Source organism: Astyanax mexicanus, chromosome 13, assembly GCF_023375975.1.
Source record: "Astyanax mexicanus isolate ESR-SI-001 chromosome 13, AstMex3_surface, whole genome shotgun sequence".
NCBI classification, from domain to species: domain Eukaryota; kingdom Metazoa; phylum Chordata; class Actinopteri; order Characiformes; family Acestrorhamphidae; genus Astyanax; species Astyanax mexicanus.
This window is the reverse complement of record NC_064420.1, coordinates 6,954,362-6,971,726: the sequence shown is the minus strand read 5'-3', so window position 1 is coordinate 6,971,726 and position 17,365 is coordinate 6,954,362. Positions and strand designations below refer to the sequence as shown.

At 38.1% G+C, this 17,365-nt stretch overlaps 1 protein-coding gene across 1 annotated transcript in view; it reads left to right on the top strand.

Moving 5' to 3' along the window:
• Nucleotides 1-17,147, top strand: part of ddah1 (dimethylarginine dimethylaminohydrolase 1) — a 107,890-nt gene extending 90,743 nt beyond the window's left edge. Inside the window, exons 5-7 of the mRNA XM_022677288.2 lie at nt 5,969-6,112; nt 10,627-10,737; nt 15,808-17,147. Of these exons, the coding sequence (XP_022533009.2) occupies nt 5,969-6,112; nt 10,627-10,737; nt 15,808-15,906 (354 nt within the window). The 3' untranslated portion in view covers nt 15,907-17,147. The remainder of the gene's footprint in view (nt 1-5,968; nt 6,113-10,626; nt 10,738-15,807) is intronic.
• The last annotated feature ends 218 nt before the right edge of the window (nt 17,148-17,365 follow it).

Genomic DNA, 17,365 nt, shown 5'->3' with positions numbered 1-17,365 from the left:
GTCTGATAGTGGGTGCAGATGAATTATGGGAGTTGTAGTGAGGGCTGATAGAGGGTGCAGGTGAATTATGGGAGTTGGAGTGAGGTCTGATAGTGGGTGCAGGTGAATTATGGGAGATGGAGTGAGGGCTTATAGTGGGTGCAGGTGAATTATGGGAGTTGGAGTGAGGTCTGATGGTGGGTGCAGGTGAATTATGGGAGTTGGAGTGAGGGCTGATAGTGGGTGCAGATGGATGGGTTGTTTCATTTCTGGAGTTCGGTTTCAGGTATTTTACCATTCCTGTGTTTTGTGTACCGGAAAAACACCATAGAAGACAAATTTTACTACCCACAGTGGACAGTGCAGTGGGTGGTAATGCCAGTGAATGGCATATACACATTTATATAATTAAATCCATTCCAATTACAATACAACATTTTTATATTAATGCTACATTTATAGTTATATTATAGCTATATGTACTCTGTTCTATAGTTACATTTATACCCAGTACCATATCTTATACCCACTACTATAACTGCACATAATATAAAACACCATTTTTATGTATAGTTTTGCCATATTTAATTTCAGTCTAGGCCTTTCCCCACTGCTCTCAGATCTGCCGTGGCTTTTTCTTCGAGAGTTCTGGCTCTAACTGGTGTTTTTGGACAAAAGATCAGAGGCCACAGAGTGACGGCATCTCCCTTAAACAGATCTGTCCAGAATGTTCGCTCATTCCCACTTAAACTAAGTGTTGCAACAGGAGCTTCTGACTGATGTTTCTAAACTCCTAAACAGCTACTTCTAATAACAGATATTGCCTTTCACTCTGAATTTCTGTGTGTGTGTGTGTGTGTGTGAGCGAGCGATTCTGTAGCCAGGAATGACTCCATGTTTAGTATTTAATGGCATGGAGAGCAGAGATTCCAGCAGTTCTACTCATAACAAGCAAATAAAACTGACCAATGAGCATTTGGCTTTAGCCATGAGGTCATCAGGCTCAAATACTTTCACAATGACACCCCCTCTCTCTCTCTCTCTCTCTCTCTTATATAAAGCAGTGTTGACAGACTGTAGCTTATCAGAAAGACTTAAGGAGCCTATACTCAGAATCATGGCTCATATAGATCATATTTGTTGCCATGCGTGTGTGTGTGTGTGTGTGTTGGTACTAGGGTGGGATAATATATCAATATCCCAAAATATATTGCTTAGAACATATTGAATTATATTGTGATGTCAAATACTAATATTTGTATTGAAACACAGGCACTGTAAACTACATGAATAGGGTAAACATGCTGTAAAGAATATTTTGGGGTAAATTAACACAGATGCCAGGAAGTATCGTGTATTACAGAATATCCCCGATATTAGCCCTTACTCCATCTCCCATAATTCACCTGCACCCACTATCAGCCAGTGGTGTGCAGTTAGGCCCTTCTAATAAATGACAATAAATGCATGTAAATAATTACATAATTTTTAATCAGGAAATATATATCATAGCTATTGTAAGTGTAAGAATGTATTTTATAAATTAGCTAAAATAAAAAAAAAAACACCAACTAATTCAAAGCATTAGTCTGTGTTTTTCAGTTGCTACAGGACTCTTTTATCTGCCTGACAGCGGTTCTAACCAATCAAAGCTTTTTAAAATGGCTTCTGCCCCCACGTGACTGCGTGGACCCTTCTCCTGATTTTGAGAAGGGTGTAATAATGAATCTATTAGCAAAGTCGCATGACAATCTAACCAATCAGCTTCATGATTTTCACTACGGGGCGGGGCCATGGCTGTCTAACCCCTTCTCGGCGCTGTGTCATAAACGGCACTAATGCGTTCAATAGTTAGCTAACTATCATGGAATTGCGGCTGCAAAAGAGACAGTTATTGTGTCATATCATATTAAAAAGCCTTTTTAAAGGCTGTCCTTCAATGTGAAGCTAATTCACAATAATAGGCCGCCTGACTTGTGAGTTTTTGTGTGTACTTAATGTTTTGGCTGTTCTGGCGTACTATAGACATACAAACGAGTGGTATTTGTTAAACAGCTGTACTTGTAGGAAAATTAAGCATTTATTGTTGTGGTCTATTGTATACTTTTGTAGTTTGTAGCTGCATTTGTGGGCTGTTGATTTGTATTAAGTCAAGACAGAGAATATGTAGTTATTGTAATATGTATCTATGTGTCAGTTGGCCGGCGGCGGGGTGGGGGGTATGGGGGGGGTGGTTGCAGAAGGGGTACCCACTATATTCACTGCACGCCACTGCAATCAGCCCTCAGTTTATCTCCCATAATTAACCTGGCCTTACCATTAGCGCACTGGCCGTCCCCTGAGGTAACGCTTTATGATTAGTGTATATATATTGCTGTTCATTCAGTGCTCAGTTAATGTAAAACTCTGAATGTAATCAGAATTAAAATCTGATTTAAAGCAGTTCTGCTGGGTTTGGGTTCTGTCTGTGGTGAATAGAGGCCGTGTGTGTGTGCTGCTGCCGTGCTGGAGGCATTATGATGGGGTGATGGTGCAAATATTCTCCTTCCTTTCCAGAATACACACAGTCCTAATGACCGCAGGGGGAAGGCATCCGCTGCAGTAAATACTGGCATTTTTGAATCCGCTGGTTGCCTGGAGCGCATTTCATGACTTTCCCAGTAAATATTTGTTTAGCGGTTCGAGCTTTTAGCAGATTTCCTTCTGCTGCTTTTACTGCAGTTCATATAAACCCAGCACTGAACTGATACGGCCAAGACTGACACACACACACACACACACACACTTTCTGAACCGATACAGCCAAGGCTCTCACACTGTATGTCACTGACATATTCAGACACACACAGCTTTCGGGGTAATTTCTGTCTATTTTCTTGGTATTGCTCTATAGTGCTCTATCCAGCTCTATAATTCCATAATTCTATATATTTTGCAGTAATTCACAGAATACAGCTCTATAATTCTCTACAACTCTCCATACTGCTCTATAGTACTGTATACAGCTCTACTATTCTCCCTACCAAACTACAATGCTCTGTAATATTCCATAGCCTACTGCTCTATGATTACCAATAGAGTAGAGTTGTATAATTCTCTTTTTTATTTTCTGTACTGTTTTTTGTTTTTTGTTTTAAAATGCTGTATACAGTTCTGAACTTCTTTTTTTTATATACCAGTCTACAAAGCACTGTAATATTAAATATAATGCTGCACTATAAATATCTATAGTTCTCCATAATGCTTTATGATGCTGTTTACCGCTCTGTAAATCTCTGTAATCCTCTGTGCTGCTCTATAATGCTTAATAAAGTTCTATAGTGCGTTATCCAGTTCTATTAGTCTCTTTAAAACTAAAAAAGGTCTAAAATGTTCTATATACTGTGGCTCTGTAATTATCTATACTATATACTGCTCTATATTACTGTATACATATCTAAAATTCAAATTATTAGTCTACAGAACTAGTAGAAAAATCCAGTGTTCTGTTTGCTACTGGTCTGTAAAAAAATGTATATTTTATATATTGTTGTATAATACTGTATACTGCTCTATATAATTTTCTATACTAGTCTAAAATTCCATAATAATATTAATAATAATTTTACATTGCCTGCTGCTCTATAATTGCCTCTGCTCTATATATTTTTCTGCAGTAATTTACAGAATACAGCTCTATGATTCTCTACAACTCTCCATACTGCTCTATAGTGCTGATTACAGCTCTACTTTTCTCCATATCAAACTACAATGCTCTGTAATATTCCATAGCCTACTGCTCTATGATTACCAATAGAATAGAGTTTTATAATTAAATTTATAATTACATTTTCTGTCCCGTTTTTTTTTTGTTTTGCTGTAATATTAAATATAATGCTGCACTATAAATATCTATAGTTCTCCATAATGCTTTATGATGCTGTTTACCGCTCTGTAAATCTCCATAATCCTCTGTGCTGCTCTATAATGCTTATGAAAGTTCTATAGTGTGTTTTTTCAGCTCTATTAGTCTATTTAAAACTAAAAAAATGTTCTATATACTGTAGCTCTTTAATTACCTATACTATATACTGTATATATATATTTTTTTTATATATATTGTTGTATAATACTGTATATTGCTCTATATAATTTTCTATACTAGTCTAAAAAGCTAGTGTTACTAGTCTAATCTAATGTTTTATTTGTCACTGTTCTATATCTATCTATAATAATAATTTTCCATACTGCTCTACAATGCTCTGCCCAGCTCTGTTTTTATCTATACTAGTTAATATAATGCTCTTTACTGCTCTATAATTATCATTAAATCTCTATATTATTGCACTATACATGTCTGTAGTTATGTGTATCACCCTAAAGTCATCTGTACAACTCAGTAGATCCTCAGAATGCTCTATTCCACTTTATAATGCTCTATAATTCTCTGTAATGGAACATATATTTAGCACAATTATTCAAATTACCGTTAACAACCATTCGTTTTTATGGGGCACTGAAGCAGCAGAAGCCATATCTCCCCTACACATTCTGTAGTTTATCACAGTCTGTGAGAACACTCGTACACTCGTATGATCATATGAATATGGTTCAGCTCATAAGTGACGTTTATTAGTTTTCCAAATTATTTTGTAATTGTTTAAGCCCTAATCCCAACTGTGCCTGAATGATTTATTACCTCCACTACACACACACACACACACACACACACACACACAAACACACACACAAACACACACACAGCATCATACTATAAAACACATGCCCCCTTAAACTTTGGCCCGTGTACAAAAATCTAACTGAAATTTATGAACCCTTTCCAGAGTATGTTATATAACACACCTCACCTGAACTCTGTTTACCCTTCACCTCCCAAATACCTGACTCTCTCTCTCTCTTTCTTTCTCTAACACACAGTCTCTCTCCCTCTCTCTCTCTAACACACAGTCTCTCTCCCTCTCTCTCTCTCTCTCTCTCTCTCTCTCTCTCTCTAACACACAGTCTCTCTCCCTCTCTCTCTTTTTTACTTTCTTTGCCTCTCCTTTTTTACTCTGTCCATCTTTGTTTCTTTCTAGCTGTCTTTTTTTTTACTTTGTCTATCTTTGTCTCTTCTCTTTCATTTTATCCTTTCTTTCTTGCACTCTTTTTTACTGTCTGTATTTCTCTGACTTGCTCTGTCTGTTTCTTTCTCTGTCTCTCTCTGTCTACTGTTTCTGTCTCTCTCTATCTTTCACTCTCTGTCTCTCTTTTCTGCCTTACTTTCTCTTTTTATTTCTTTTTTGCTCTGTCCTTATCTTTGTTTCTTTCTTGTTCTTTTTTGTATCTGTACCTCTCTGATTTGCCCTACTCTTCTGTCTAACTCTCTATCTCCTGTTTTTCTTCCTTTTTCTTTGTTTCTTTGCCTCTCCTTTTTTACTCTGTCCATCTTTGTTTCCTTCCAGCTGTCATTTCTTTCTTTGTCTATCTTTCTCATCTTTTTCTTTTTATCCATATCTTTGATTCTTTCTTGCTCTCTTTTTTACTGTCTGTATCTCTCTGACTTGCTCTATCTGTCTCTTTCTCTGTCTCTCTCTATCTTTCACTCTCTGTCTCTCTTTTCTGTCTTACTTTCTCGTTGTCTTGTTATTTCTTTATTTCTATTTCTCTCTTTTTGCTCTGTTTTTATCTTTGCTTCTTTCTTGTTCTTTTTTGTCTGTATCTCTCTGATTTGCCCTATTCGTTTCTCTCTCTCTCTCTCTCTCTCTCTCCCCCTCTCTGGGCAAAGTGTCTTTGAGTGTGTTGTAGAGACAGTTCTAGCAGTCAGCGATTTTTCACCAAGAGGTACACTACCCAGACCCCATCTTCAATCAATTACATATCAGACACAAGTACATGCTGGGTTTTGCAGCGATCTGAGGTGTTATTTTTATATGTATTCATGTACTGAACAGTACTTCACTATACTCTCTCTCTGTCTCTTTCTCTCTCTCTCTCTCTCTTTTTTTTGTAGACGATGCAGCAGATGAGTGATCATAAGTATGATAAGCTTACGGTTCCTGATGATCTCGCTGCAAACTGCATCTACATGAACCTGCCAGATAAAGGCCACGTCCTCCTCCACTGCACACCTGAGCAGTTTCCAGAGAGCGCAAAGGTTACACACACACACACACACACACACACACACATACATAAAGTTTCATAGTATAAAAAAGAAATACAGTTTAAATACAAAATCATTTTATTTAATGAAAAATTAAAATAATTAGAATATCTTATTATTCATAGAAATTCCTAGAAAGGTCTGTTGTTTAAAAAGGATGTCTGCCAGCATTATGTAAAAATCTGCACTGCGTTTTTGAGGTTTGTGGGCGGAGCCTGATTAGATCAGTTATTATTCACAGAGGGAGGCTCTGGTTAAGATGATAAATCAGTAATGTTCTGCAGCTAGGTGTGATTAGTGTGTGATTTGGTTCAGTAGATAATAAAAAAGCAAAAGAAAATTTTCCCATACCCCAACACACACACACACACACACACAGTTACGCTGTCTCTCTCATCTGGCCCTAAAGCAGAAAGGCATTTTCCTTTTCCTATACTGCGTCCAGAGTCAACAGGTGGAGGTTTTAAACATTGATGTGTGCCATGAGACCCTCAAATCCCCACTCACACCGGGGAGCCTTACAGAGGAGCTCAGATTCCTCTCTCTCTTTTATTTGACATGAAACACTCTGGATGCTTTTTATAGCTGCGCTTATGTAACACACCCGTCCCCTCCTCACTCCCTCCGAATCCTCAGAACTAAGGTGCGAGGTCAAGGGATGGAAGTAATAAAACCAGAGAAAAACAAGACTAACCTTCAGAAGCAACACAAAAGACTCTTGTCTTTTGTGAAGAGCCTTTACATAAACTCTAGTTTCAGAGGTTATGATTAGAGTTAGGGTGCTTTCACACCTGAAAGTCCGGAGCGTGGTCCGAAATAGGGTTCATGTGTTTTTGCTACATTGTATTTATTTGGTCTGCTTAATTTTGTTTTCACACTGCAGTTTAGGGAGCGCACCAAAGACCTTTGTGTGATACTCCTACCTCCTTTCATCATCACTTACGTATCGATGCGTTTTCCTTAACTTGCCGCTGATTGGTTTTAGAAGGACATGCGTCTGACGTTGGCGTGTTGACAATTCAGCGGGTGGTTAATTCGGCGGGAAGCCTTTCCAGGATCAGGATAAAATGAATGAACAGATTCATTTCATCTCCATAGTAATGCTGCTGCTATTGTGGTTTTAATACCAGCAGCAGCAGCAACTTCAGGCACAGTACTCTAGGTTAGTTCAAATTGGCCAAACAACGTGCTAGTACTGAGGCAACTGTATCCACGGCTTATTTTTTCTGCTTTTCCAGTTATTTTGAGAGGGTCCAGTGCATCCAGCTCCGCCCACTTTGTCAGCATCATGTCCTAGCTCCGCCTCTGAACGGAAATAAACAATGTACAGGGCAGTTCGCGGACTTTAAATATAATGTGCCGTGTTGTCCGGCTTAAATACTGTGTATATACACTACAAGCTTGCGAGACTGACGAGGCGTGGCGTAGACAAAGTGGGGGGGACTGGACGTGCTGGACGTCCAACTCCGCCTTTCCGCAGGCTGCAGTCAGTAGTAGTTGGTTATTATTCCTTCTTCTGCTGCCGTTGTTGAGGAACGCCTGCTCAGCTTCCTGTAATTGGTCCGAAAGTTCGAACCATCCAGAAAAGCGCTTTCACACGGCAGGAGAACCGGACCATGGTTCAGAAGATCCGGACTGAGACCACCTCTCTTGGTCGAACCAAAATCTGGTCCTTTGTTCCGGACCGTGGTTAGTGGCCACTTTTACACCTGCTACTTTGGTTCGGACCAAACTGAAACGTCCGAAAGTCCGGACCAAACGTGGCAGGTGTGAAAGCAGACCTTATCTGAATATAGACCTTATTTTAGTAACTAGGATCTCTGTTAGACAGTAACTGAACAGTCCTTGTTGGATGTGGGTCAGATCATTATGGTGAAAGACAACGAAGTCAGGGGAAGTCAGTGGCTCTTGTATAAAAAAGGCCAGACTCACACACACTGCTGATTTAGAGCCTCTGGGCTCAAAACACTAAAAGTTATCAGAATTTGCTGCTACTTGGCGGGAAAAAAAACAGACAGGAAGAGCTGGAGCTTTACTTAAGAGGTTCACAAGAATATTTATGTATTTATTTATTTGTTTGTTTTCATTGGGCAGGTTCTGCACTGCTCATGAGTCATTCAGAAAGAGAAAGATAGAGAGAGTGAGAGAGTAAAAGAGAGAGAGAGAGAGGTATTTTCTTTTGGAGGGCTTGTAGGAAAACACTGGTTTGTTGCTGGAGAACATCCACACAGTTACGTATCTCTTCAATTTTGTTTTATTTATTTATTTTATTAAAATATACTGCTCAAATTCTCTCCATTTCTTGACACTCAGTCCCAAAAGCTGTCAAATGATCTTTAACAAGCACCCTTAATTAAATGGCCCTAGATTGATTTTTTTTTTATGTGTGGAATTAGCTTTAGCTGATGTTAATTACAGTGGTAAAGCTGATGAATTTGCCGTCATTAAAATACTTGAGTTGAGTCAAACTGGGGCTAATTAACTGTCATTCATTCTTTTTAGTTTATAGATATGTTGGATCTAGTATTGATTATTATGTAATGAAACTGATTTCATTCTGATTCTATTCTTTATTAAGCATGCAGAAATAATCATATACAAAAGTAAATGAAAATGAACACTAGTGTCTAGAGTGATAAAAATAATTAAATGTAACACTTTTGTTAGTTGTTCTACATATAAAGTAAACATGTGTTAAAACTGATTAGTTACATAGAGTTAATATATGACTCAGTGTGGTGTTAAATTATTTCTAAAAGAGTGTAAATTCCAGAATATTCCATGTAAGAGTATACACATACTGAAACATCCCACAATACTCCAGTTAAGAGTATACACGCACTGAAATATCCCAGAATACTCCAGTTAAGAGTATACATGCACTGAGGTAAGGAGGATGAAAAATTACATAAGTATAAATAAATAAATGCACATATAAATGAATAAATAAATGAATACATTTATTTATATAGATTTATTGATTAATGTATTCCTACATTTATTATTTCTTTATATGTTTCTGCATTTATTCATTCATTTCAACATTTTTTCTACATTGATTTATTTCCATTATTTTTTACTTTAGGTATTTATTCACATATTACCATATTTATACGGTGGCCGAGAAAGCCCAACGCAGTGCAAATTGAAAAGCGCTGCAAAAGCACAAAACACATCCATCAAAATTACAACACAGGCGCAGCAAATAGAAAAACGCGCTGCAAATAGAAAAACGCGCTGCAAATAGAACCACAACTCAACGGAAGTGAGTCACAACACAACGGAATTTTCCCGGGGGACCTTAAAAGATACTGTACCAGCTAAGCTGCGTCTTCAGTAACGTCTCGGACTTCACTATGTGTACAAAGGACAATAAGTGGCAAACAAGGCGTTTTGTGAAGCAGAACTTTTAATAATATGCACACAACCGTGGTAATCACAGGTAATAAACATTACTTACTTTTCAGAAGCTTGCCACTTATTGTCCTTTGTATACAGCTGGTACAGCATCTTTTAAGGTCCCCCGGGAAAATTCCGTTGTGTTGTGACTCACTTCCGTTGTGTTGTGGTTCTATTTGCAGCGCGTTTTTCTATTTGCTGCGCGTTTTTCTTTTTGCAGCGCGTTTTTCTATTTGCTGCGCCTGTGTTGTAATTTTGATTGATGTGTTTTGTGCTTTTGCAGCGCTTTTCTATTTGCACTGCGCTGGGCTTTCTCGGCCACCGTATATTTATGCATTTGTATGTTAATTAGGTAGGCGATCCGATCTTCACTCCAAAGCAGGATTGGTTCATGAGCTGCTCCTGCCTTGGCCTGCTGCGGCGACATCCTGAAGCCTTGCTTAACATTGTGCTTAACTGTCAACAAGCAACAAGTTGTTGACCGTCATTCATTTTTAGCAGTTCTTTTTTTATTAATGCTGTTTTTTGGGTTTTTTTGACTAGCTATTGCAAACGATTTAGGGTAATTAGCTAATGATTTTAAGAGCCATGTGCCAAATGACTACCTTCTATTTAGTTTAGAATGGGTAATTGATCAGCTTTGCCATTAGCTGCCAGCGCTCAGAGGGGGCACTATTGGCCTCGCTCCCTCCGGGTGGGTAGATGGCGCTCTCTCTCCCCACATCACAAAAGGTTGATGTCCGCAGCACAGGGCGTCTGTGAGCTGTTGTATCAGAACTGAGTCGCTGCACTTTCCTCCGAGTGCTCTGTGATGCTGCTCCGCAATGATGCATCAGCAGCAGTTGGAAAAGAGGTGGCTGACTTCACATGTATTGGAGGAGGAATGTGCTAGTCTTCACCCTCCTGGTGTGTTTGGTCATTACCAGTGATAGGGGGAGTCCTAGTGAGTGGGTTGGGTAATTAGGCGTGCAAAATTGGGGGTAAATGGGAAAAAATTGGATGGTTTAGTTCAGCTCAGCGCTGATATGGACGTCGAGATTGAGGAGATCTTACAGCTCTTATAAAGAAATCTCACTGCTGTTTTTGTTTCTGCTGATGTGCTGCAGGTGTTTGAGAAGCTGAAGGACCACATGCTGATCCCTGTCCCCAACGACGAGAAGAGGAAGGTGGACGGATGTCTGACCTGCTGTTCTGTTCTCATCAACAAACCTAGCAAGGTTTAGCTCAAGGGGCACTCTTCGGCCTTTAGGGCTGGAACTGGAAAACCCAGCAGTGTGTGTGTATGTGTGTAACTTCTAATCAATGTTTACAATCCTTTGAAAACAGCCACTGGAAGACCTGATCACTGTAGGCAGAATGCCACATTTAATATATATATATATATATATATATATATATATATATATACAGTGTTGGGAGTAACGGCGTTAAAACTAACGGCGTTACTAACGCCGTTACTTTTTTTCAGTAACGAGTAATCTAACTAATTACTATGACTGTAACTATAACGCCGTTACCATTTCCGACACCCCGTTACTGCACGTTACTTTAGCAGCTCTATGAACTTTTTTTTTTTATTTCGCTTTGCCCTGGTTAACCCCTCCTCTGTCCGGTGAACTTGAGCTTCTGGCCGCTGTGCCTGTGGTTTGGTGTGGTGAAGTGAGGCACAATTGTGACGATTTGCGTGCTCTAATCAATTCAGTGATTGCCGTGGACAACCCAAGTTCCGAATTAAGGACGTTAAGCTCTTTTTAGCTGCTCCGGTTTTTGTGGTGCTGCTGCTTTCTATTTTAGAGCTTAGATTCTCTGCCCGAATCCCACCTGACCTGAGGACCGACCCGAAATCAGGCTCCTATTTTTATTTTATATAAAGCTCTGGTGTGATAATCACAATGTTGCTAAGTAACCAATTATTATTGTTCACTAAAGCGAACGAAATAGCGAAAATTGAAAGTGAAAAACATTTGTGTTAACTGAATCTAATAAAAACGGTAATTAAAAGGAAAAACATAACTATCTCGAACTGTATTTTGTGTTTATAAAACTAACTAAAACGAACTGAAATTACTGATAGAATACCCTCATTTTTGTGTTTAATTTATTTATAAGCGCTGTTGTACAGCGGAGTTGTACAGCGGGAGTTGTTGTGCCGAGCGCGCGGCACTCGTGGTCCGTTAGTTCTTGTGTAAAGCGCTCGCGCTAGCAAGCCCACCCTAAAATGAACAGAAAAAATAAAAACAAAATAAAATTAAACTATAATAAAAATGAAAACTGTAATCACGTAGCTCTGGGCGCACGTGAACGCCTCCGCGTTTGACTTGCAGCACTGTGTGTAGCTGTTCTTAAAAATAATTTAAATTAAATAATAGTTCTATGCTTCTATGTTACAGTGTTAATTAACATAATTCTGATTATATTTCGCTCATTCAATCAGCCCGAAAACAGACAGTTTATGGGGCGGATCGGGTCAGGCTCATAATGACAGTTTATGGTTCGGGCTTGGGCAGAATGTGCACGGGCTCCGGCTGGGTCGGATTTTTTGGGCACGATCTAAGCTCTATTCTCTTTTGGTGAAGCTGTTATATTAATACCATTTTAACTGGCATTAAATTGTTGTTTTTGTCCATTATTTTGTTTTATATATACATATTTCTTTTGAGTGTGGCTTGGTTTGTTAAATTTCATCCCCAGACGCGTTTTTCCGCTTTTTTCAGTATTACAAGTTTTAGTAATTTTCTTTGGTTGTGTGGAGAATTTCGTTTTATTTTTTTGAAATTCGTTAGATTATATTTTTGTCAACATTTTGGGTTTATTTTCGTTTGTTATTTTTTGTTATTTTTCTAATAATAATAGTAAATGCATAATTGATTTCCTTTTTTTGACGGGCGAATAATAAAAAGTAACGCGATAGTTACTTTTACTGGTAACTAATTACTTTTATAGTGGAGTAACTCCGTTAGTAACTCAGTTACTTTTTTGGAGAAGTAACGAGTAACTATAACTAATTACTTTTTCAAAGTAACGTGCCCAACACTGTATATATATACATATATATGTAACTCAAGCTAAAAAGTATAAGTACGATTTCAATCAAAGAGACCAAAATAAAAAAAAAACACATTTCAAAATTTCCTCTGACTGCCTAATGATGCTCTGTTTCTGTAATTATTTACCAGTTTCTGGGAACTGCCATGAAATTAACCCATTTACGTGGTCCACACTCTTCATTATGTGAATAAATTCTGTTAATATAGAGTTCGGTTAGTACAGAATAATGATTATAGCTTATAGATTAGAATTATGGATATAAATAATGTTGTGGGTCTGTCTGTGTGTGTGTGTGTGTGTGTGTGTGTGTGTGTGTGTGTGTGTGTGTGTGTGTGTGTGTGTGTGTGTGTTAACTGTGCACCTAGCTTAAACACTGATCAAACACTAATCTAGCACTTCAGCTCTCATCTGCAAGCTCAACTCTGAATTGCAAATATTAGTTTTGATGTGCAAATCTACCCTTACAGTCTTAAAGTGGTCCTGCAGTGCTGAGGGGACAGGCTCGGGACAGGCTGTTTACTCTTTTAGCTAAAAGATGGACTGCTAGCATCACTAGCTACGCTTTTATTCTGGAAAAAAAAACATCAGTGTGTCCTATTTGTACACTAAAGGCTAATTATAAGTGTTGAAATTGATTTATACTGTGTAAAGATAATGCGAACAGTTTAACATACCGTATTTTACAGTCGCACTGTATTATAAAGCGCATTTTAAGTGACAATACTAAGGAACAACAGTGTCACCATGTTTCCTGTCCAGATTAGCAGGTCTCGCTGCTGGGGGCACATAAGTAAACAAAATTCTAATTCCTAAAAAAATATATATATTTTCTTTCAAAGTCAAACAAGCACTGGATTTTAATCTGCCCTTTTCTTCTCCTTTATTTGGGTAAGTAAAGCACTTTAGTTTATTTACAGTAAGCTGTTTCCAATATTTTAGCGCGGTTAGCAGCAGCGCTAGCAGTGGTTAGCAGCAGCGCTAGCAGTGGTTGGCAGCAGCGCTAGCAGTGGTTGGCAGCAGCGCTAGCAGTGGTTGGCAGCGCTTAGGGCTAGTAAACACCACCCGACAGTGCTACACTGAGGAACCCTGAGTGTTCCAATAAGCCAAGGTGCTGTCTGCTAGCGGTTAATCCCACGTAGCTCGTTTTACCACAGTAAACACGCAGGCTACAGTCTTATTAAATTGACCAGGAAGGAAAGCCATGTAATGGAATATTTACACTGGGACTTGACTGATACATTGTGTGGCATAAAAGTGAAAAAATTGAGAAAGTGAGAAAATTTGCATAAAATATGAAATCTAGGTTTCCAGAATGAATCTTGTCATAGATTGTGATTCCTGGTGATGCCCCAGCCATCCATAAACAGGAGTCCCATAAAACATAACTAACATCACTCTCCTGCAACCTGTAACTCAGTGTGATAATAGCTGTAAAACTGTATAATTGATCGCTCAGTTGGTTTAAAAAAAGTAAGTAAACAAGTAAATTCCATAAATGTATCAGCATTAGTAACACTTTACAATAAGCGTACATACATTAACAGTCCTAATGACAACATAATAAACATTGTTAGATGGTTAATTAATGTCTTATCCAATTATTTATTGACACTAGTTAAAGGTACAAGAAGTTATAATAAGGTACAAATGAAATCTACATACTTTACCTTTAAGACATTATTGAACAATAAACACTAAACTCTTCATTTGAATGATTAATTTATTAAACACATAATAAATAAATTGGTTACAATGCTAAAATGATAATGTCCTAACTAGTATCAGTTAATTAATGTAATCTATTTGCAAAATGTTACCAATACAACTGCCTGTATAGAACAGACTGTGCTGTTTGACAGCAGTAATAGTCTAAATGATTGGATAAATTGAGCCCTTTGTGGTGTAAATCGGGTCTTCAGGTGCAGACGAAAGGCAGAAACAGTCAATTCTGCAGTGCCTTGATCTGATCCCTCTCTCAGATCTCCATCTCTGTGTCTCTCATGATGAAACATGGAAAGAATTCATCATTGGATGAGCATCTTCTCAAGTCAGTGTTCACGTTTTTTTTTTCTCTCACCGTTTCCTTGCTCGGCCGTCCCCCTTCTCGCTCTCTCTCTGCCGCCTGCTCGGGAGGACTTTATGACAGTGATGTCACCCAGTCTGGTAGGCCACTGTGATGGGGAACACAACTTTGTGACACAAGCAGTATATTTTACAGCCTGCGCTTGGCAGACAGCGCAAAGATGATGCCATAGCTGCAGAGATTCAGAGAGAAAGAGATGATTAATGTCTTTGTTCTGTTGTTGCTTTATATCGAGTGACCTATCGATTCTCTGCCTGCAGATATGTTCCTTTATAGCTAATGTTACGAGGTAGGACAAGCTTCACAGAATTTGGGCAAGCATCCCATCACATTATTACATGTGACCATACACAGAGAGCACTGTGTTTATTAGCATAGCTCTTCTGAAAATACCAGCATGGCCAGCTCGAGTTCGCCAAGCTGTTTATGCTGATTGACCACCACAGGGTATGTTGTGTTAGTGTTTGATCGCTTGGCCTGTTTACCATGCGCAATTAACCTCACCAAGCCAAAAACCAGTATAACAGGGGTGTCCAAACTACGGTCTGCAAGGTATTTTATAAATAAACTGAAAGTTGGCTCGCTATTAAGCAGGTTTTAATCATTTGCAATTCAAAATTTGAACACTGGGAGTTGCTATCACATAAACCCAATCTAAAACGCTCCTCATCATCTTTCTTTCCTTCATTATGCCTACATTAATGTACCTTTTGGAAGAACATGGCAACTTCAAAGAAACGGAAAATAGACAGTGAATCCAGAAGATTTGAGGCACTTTGGAAAATTTTAAATTTAGAGGGAAGTGTGTATGTTTAAGGAGTATGAAATTAAGAGACATTATGAAACGAAACATCAATTTGGAAAATCTTAGCTTACCCAACAATGTCAAAGATAAAAAAGATGGTAACTCAAGTAAAATGGTGCATAAAGGATAGTAATCAAGAAAATGTATTATTATATAAATAAGTATATTTCATTATTTGTTTTATTACATAGTCTGTGGCCCATGACTGCACATATATTTCTACTTCTGTCCCCCAGGAAAAGTTTGGACGCCCCTGAACTATGACCAAGACTGACTGTACTTTAAATTCTAGTGTCTAATTTTCACTTGAACAACATATTTTACATTATTATTATTTTTTTTTATTTCCAGCTCATTCTGACTACTTCACTTGCACAGATCTCCATATCGAGGGAGGGCTTATCCACTAGCACAATGACGTGCTCCACTCATCAGCAGCTTGGTTGTTGAAGGGATACTGGGGTTGAGCATTATGAGAACTCAAATCCTTAGAGCAAATCGCCATGATGTAAGAGCTAGTGATGTAATGTTCCTGTTCCTGTCATAGGCTAATCCACTTCTTACATATATTTAGTATCTTTCAGGTGGTCTAAACTGTTTTAAAAGGTCAGTGTGGTTATAAAAATCATTTGAAAATGTACTGAACACTAGTTAAGCTGTTATGTTTTCGTTTGAGTTTGATGGTTTACCTTGAATGACTTTACCAAGAGGGTTCTCAAGCAGCTCAATCTGGTTGAATAATTGGATAAAGTTTGTTGATCCTTTTGGTAAAACTGTGTAAATGTGTGGTCAGATTGATCATACAGATCAATCCCTAGCTTGATCATGTCGGTAGACCAGCCAAACCATCAGACTCAGACTGAAAACAAACACAGTGCTCATTAATAGCTTAGAAGGTCTCTTTCTTGAGCTGGCCAGGCAGATTTGTTGAATCTATGTATGTACTTTAATTTAAACTCTAAAATAAGTAATTTGTATACATTTTGTCTGCAGTCTGGAAAGCTTGCCCATCTTGGAGACATGTTTGTGAGTGGATTATAGTAACATAATGATCATAAAAACTTTGGTTGCTTTAGTTATAAGGCATTTCAAACACTTACTCCAGAGAAACCTCAATAAAAAAGCAGGGATAAAATTCTACATAGAAATAATAATAATGTTGCCTTTAAGATAGACTACCTCCCAACCACAAATACTTATTTATTCTGACTCCAATCAACACAATGAGCCTTTATTAACACACCAGTTCAGAATCTTACTGCTACCAGATGCCTTTAGCATTGCTAACTAGATCCACCTCTAAGTTTCTGAAGTGGGAGTACAGCTGTTTAGTTATCTTACAGAGTTTAAACTATAAAAAAAGACTACACTAATAGCTTAGTCAAGAATGCTAATGCTAATGTGTTAGCATGGGAAGTTGAACTATTGTTAATGATGTGAGAAATCCTGTGGTGCGTGATGATCCTTTCTACCTTTGCTGTTTTAAATGTATGATGTAGCAACCCGTTTATATAGACTATAACTCAGGTTCCTTCATTTTAGACTTGTGTGATCTGTGAGATTAGCTAGATAGCTATATGCTAAATGTGCCATTATAGACCTGGGTGATGCCCACCTTGCACTGTGTGTTCTCTTTATTTTATGTCACAATTTTGATTCGATTTAGAAAATAAAATTTTGCGCAAAACTGACATCTAGTGTGTTGCCTGTTTCTTAAATATGTATACATATGAATTTAATGTCTAGAAAAACTAGATAAATAAGACATATTCTATGCTTATTCATGCCATCACAATATATATATACAGCCACCATTATAAGACACAAATAAGGGCCTGGTTAGCTAGCTAACACAAACACAAGCTTGGTCAGGTAGTCACTGATGGACTATTAGCTTTTCACAGGTTAG